Source organism: Corapipo altera, unplaced genomic scaffold (assembly GCF_003945725.1).
Source record: "Corapipo altera isolate COAL_440 unplaced genomic scaffold, ASM394572v1 106, whole genome shotgun sequence".
In the NCBI taxonomy this organism is placed as follows: domain Eukaryota; kingdom Metazoa; phylum Chordata; class Aves; order Passeriformes; family Pipridae; genus Corapipo; species Corapipo altera.
The window spans coordinates 51,248-55,837 of NW_020885019.1; the positions used below are offsets into that span (position 1 = coordinate 51,248).

General features: G+C 60.1%; 1 protein-coding gene and 1 long non-coding RNA gene across 2 annotated transcripts in view; one reads left to right on the plus strand and one right to left on the minus strand.

Moving 5' to 3' along the window:
* LOC113959016 overlaps positions 1 to 2,158 on the plus strand; it is a 2,191-nt gene extending 33 nt beyond the window's left edge. Inside the window, exons 1-3 of the long non-coding RNA XR_003531681.1 lie at positions 1 to 117; positions 717 to 816; positions 1,535 to 2,158. The exon at positions 1 to 117 is cut by the window's left edge and continues 33 nt beyond it. This is a non-coding gene — a long non-coding RNA (uncharacterized LOC113959016). The remainder of the gene's footprint in view (positions 118 to 716; positions 817 to 1,534) is intronic.
* The window catches only part of PRCC (proline rich mitotic checkpoint control factor), an 8,691-nt gene extending 4,706 nt beyond the window's left edge, over positions 1 to 3,985 (minus strand). The window contains exons 1-3 of the mRNA XM_027667699.1: positions 3,304 to 3,985; positions 1,170 to 1,217; positions 189 to 767 (exon numbers count right to left, since the gene is read on the minus strand). Coding sequence (XP_027523500.1) covers positions 189 to 767; positions 1,170 to 1,217; positions 3,304 to 3,756 — 1,080 coding nt within the window. The 5' untranslated portion in view covers positions 3,757 to 3,985. The remainder of the gene's footprint in view (positions 1 to 188; positions 768 to 1,169; positions 1,218 to 3,303) is intronic.
* Positions 3,986 to 4,590: the final 605 nt, after the last annotated feature.

Consider the following 4,590-nt stretch of genomic DNA (forward strand, 5'->3'; position numbering starts at 1 on the left):
CCAGGTCAGAGAGGCTGCATTCCCTGCTCCATGTACTGGCCAGGTCACAGAGGCTGGATTTCCTGTTCCATGTCCCATGTATCTCACATGGGCTGGACTCCAGGAGCAGCTGCTCCAGTACATAACTCAAGCCCCTCACCCAAGTTGTGTCCAGAGCCCCTCCCATCACCTGCAGCCAGCAAACCCACCTGGTAGTAGCCGCCGGGCTCGCCGTAGGCAGGGGGGAACTGGCCATAGGGGTGGCTGCCGTAGTCCTCGCCGGGTTTGGGTGCCCAGCTGTGCTGAGCCCCACTCGAGCCCGCGCCCGTCTTGAACTCCAGAGGGGCGTTGGCAGCCGCGTCCTGGAACTGGGGCTCCGGCTCTGTGCCGGGCGGTGGGTCCTCTGCGCCCACCGTGCCGGGGTACAGGTAGGGCTCGGTGCCCGCGGCGCTGGGCTCGCTCCTGTCGGACAAGGAGAAGTAGTTCTCTGGCTCCAGCTCCTCGTCGCTGTCCTCCTCCTCCTGCGTGATCTGCTTGGTTACCTGCAGCGCCGCGCTCTTGGCCGCGGCCTTGATGGCCGACGGGGACGGAGTCGTGGGCACGGCCGGCTTGGACGCGGGTTTGGCTTTGGAGGAGGAAGAGGTCGGGGCCTTGGCAGGCTTGGAGTCGGAGTTCTCTCCCGCCTTCCTGGAGAAGGCGTAGGGCAGGAGTAACCGGTTGGTCTCCTTCACTGTCAGATTTTTGGGCTGAGGAAGCAGAGCGGACAAGCCGGAGCCCTCGCCGCGTCCCTGGGGAGATCCGTGCGGGACAAGTGGATCACAGGAAAAAGAGAAAAGAGTGAGACTATTTACTTTTCCTGATTACCTGGTAATTATTCCCCCCCAATTCTTACAACACTCCTGGGTTTCCCAACACTTGGCCACCGTGAACACGCTGCACAAAAGGCCAGGGGCACTTTGAAGGGAAACGTGGTACTGGTGAGCATCTGTCCAATTCCCAAATTGATGCCTCTTACTCCAAGATTTAAATTGCCCAAAAAAGGGACTTGACACCCCACGGGATTTCAGGAATATCCCCAAAGCCATGAGCTGATCAGAGTGGCTGATTCACACGAGTGGAAGGCCAAGACTGGTCACAGTCAAACGCTTTTTCCCGTGACACTTGTTCAATCGAGCGCCCTCGGTATTTACCTGAAGAGTATTTTTCTTCTTTGCTGGTTCATCTTCCTCTGAATCTGACTGAGAGAGAAAACCAGAGCTCAGCAAAACCTGAGATACTAAACTAAAAAAGTACTATTAATAAATGCCAGGAAAATAAATCCAAGGGAAGAACTCCAGGGGCACAGCAGCAGGGCAGGGCTCTCCTTCATAGGGACAGACAACAACGGAACTACTGAACCACAAATCACACAAAGGGTGTAAAATTCACTGCAGGGACACAGGGAATTATTCCCAATAACATTGGAACTGCTAAATATCCAGTTCAAATTTGAGTGAAAAGCCTGGTTGGCATCAGAAAAGGCCCTCAATATCTTTATGCCTTCATGGCTTCGCAGAGGACTTGGAAGAGGCGACAGGAATCAAGGGTTTGTGCCAGTTTATCCCTAAATCATAAACCAGGGAAATACAAGGAATGTGTATAAATAAAAGGAGTCAGGAGAGACCATAAACCCATGTGTTGGTTTGGGAGAGAGGAGACGCTGCAGCTGCCCTGGAGCATCTCCATGGGATGAACTACAGGAATGGGAGGGATTTTAAGGAGATAGAGGGATGTTAGTCACAGGCCCAGGGACTTCTAGGAATCCCAGGCTCCAGTTTTGTCCCTTCAGTGTTCATTCACTCATGTGACATCAATGACCTGTGGGATTTGTGGTCAGAGCCCACACACCGGAGCATGGAGTACAGGAAGAACAAATCCCAGTTCATTCCAGCTGCCTGGAATTACACCACAGAGCTGCAAGGAGGTGAGTAAGCAAGAAGTGGGTATGAGGGACCGGTACATCCCTCATCCATCTGCCCCAAAGGCTGAGCTCTGTGTCCCACTGTCCAGTGTCCCTCTAGCAGCCATGGCACAGGGAGCTCTGGCTCTGGAATTTGCCAGACTGGAATGGTTACTGGGAGCAGAGAGTGGTTCAGGGAAGGCTGGGGAGCCGTGTCCTCCCCCCTCTCCCTGTGACCCCGCAGACTCTCCCAGCAAAGCAACAATGCTGATTTTATCTGGGCTCCCCCAACCAGACCACTATTAGTGGACGCTGTTTATAAATGCAAAGTCAAACCTCTTCCTCAAGGCACCTGTCCCCAGGGAAATGACTCCAAGCTTCCAGTTCAGCTCCTCCTACAGCCACAGGTGCTCCTGTCACACCAGAACCAGCGACACCACTGTCACCTCTGTGTGAGGTTGGATGGGACTCTGGGCAACCTGGGCTAGTGGAAGGTGGCCCTGCCTGTGGCAGCCGGTGGGATGGGATGAGCTTTAAGGTCCCTTCCAACCTAAACCACTTCGGGATCCATGTGCTGGTTTAGATGAGGATATTGGGAAGAAATTCTTGGCTGCCAGGGTGGTGAGGCCCTGGCACAGGTTGCCCAGAGAAGCTGTGGCTGCCCCATCCCTGGAAGTGTGCTCCCAGGTCAGATGAGGCTCTGGGCAACCTGGTCTAATGGAAGGTGTCCCTGCCCAGGGCAGAGGGTGGAACTGGATGAACTTTAAGGTCCCTTCCAACTCAAACCATTTCAGGCTTCTATGACAGTGCTGTCCCAGAGGGAATGAGCAGAAGGGAGAGGATGGAACCTGATCAATGGGAACCCTGAGTCAAAAAACAGGTGGGCGGGGACCTGCCTTTCCCTGCTCTCATTGTCTGGATTCAGGAGCCTCTTAAAGCACAGGGCACTGTAACCACCAAAAAAGCACAAGCTGAGAGGGAAATGGTCACCTAAAAGTCTAGAAGTTGCCTGATGCCTTTAGATAAATAACCAAAAAACTGACAGGAAAACCTATCAACTGCACAGGAGGCAAGAGAGACTTTTTGGGGCTACGAGGCCCTGCAGCTCCACACCATCAACTCGTTAACTCCATAAGTAAAGAAGGGTGCAGATAATCTGGGTTTTGCTGCATTATGATTATAAATAAGGTTTCTATATCAGTTTAATTCTGCAAAGCGCTTTAGGATTAGGGCAGGCAGCCAGGACGACCTTCCCCGTGGATGCCACAACAATAGATCTCGGTGTGTTGCGGTGGGAGGGAGCGAGGCAAAGAGACCCACGGCGGGGGAGGGAGGTCTGACCCCCGAAGGGCTCGAGCGGCGGGGGGGGTTCGCTCCATACTCACATCTCCCTTCTGCAGCTCGGGCGCCGCGATCCGCACCGGCTCCGTCCTCTTCTTTGGCTTGGGGAGGCCCAAACCCGCGCCGGGGGCGGCCGGGCCGGGCGGGCCGAGGGGGGAGGCGGCGGCCGCCGCGTTCCTGGGGGGCGGCAGGAGGAGGCCCCTCGGCCTGGGGGGCTCCGCGGCCCCGTCCCCGCTGTCGGCCGGCTCGGGGGGGCTCTCAGCCCCGGCCTGGCCTGGCGCAGCGCTGGCGAAGCCCCTCACGGCGGGCGGGGGGCCCATGAGGAACGGCGGGGGCACCGCGGGGGCTCTGGGCGGGGGCAGCGCGGCGAAAAGCCCCCCCCGGGCCGGGGGCTGCTCTTCTGCGGCCGGAGGGGAAGCGGGAGCTTCCTCCTCCTCGGCCGCGGGCTCTTCCGCATCGCTGTCCTCCTCGCTGCTGGCGTAGGCCACGAGGGACATGGCCCCGGGGAGGGCGGCCCTCGGCGGGCAGCAGCCGCTACGCGAGGCCGGGGATCCGCCCCTCCGCGCTAGGCCGCGCCGCCGCCGCGCCTTCAGCGCCCGCGGCGGGGAGGAAGGGGCGGGCTGAGGGGAGGCTACGCCGCCATGGAGGCCTCTCTCCGTGCCGGCGGCGGAGCCGCGGAGCTCGGCGAGGCGGCGGCGGCGGCTCCGCTCTCCCCGGTAATGGCTGCCGGCAGCGCCCCGCTACTCGCGCCGCGGCGCCGCCGGACTACAGCTCCCGGCGTGCTCCGCGCGCGGCGCCCAGCCCGCCTCCCGGGTGGCCCCGCCGCGAGGCTCCACGGGAAATGTAGTCCGCGATGCCACGCGGCAGGACCCCCGGGCGAGACCGGGACCGGGACCGGAGGAGAGGGATGCGGGAAGACCCCGGGGGGACGAGACGCGACAGGGATGGGGACGGGGACGGGAACGGGGAGGAGGATGAGGATGAGGAGGCGGGAGGGCTCGGCCCGCCCCGCCCCGGCCAGGCCGCGCAGTTCATCGCCAAACTGCGGCTCCCGGTGTGTCCCCAGCGCCCGGTGCGGTGGCACCGGGGCAGACACCGAGGGGCTGAGAGGCTGTTCCTTCCTCCCATCCTTTCACCCCGGTGTAATTCCGGCGTAGGATCAGGCCTGCAAAGCCCCGGTGGAGGCTGCTGGAGCGGGATGCGGGAGCCCCCGGCCGGGATTCCCGAGCAGCCGGTTTATCCCTCCAGCGCCCCGCTGACTTTCGGTTTGACTCCTTTGACCTCCTTCTAGCTTGTTCTGGCCTTAATAAGCAGCGAGCTGGGCTCGAATT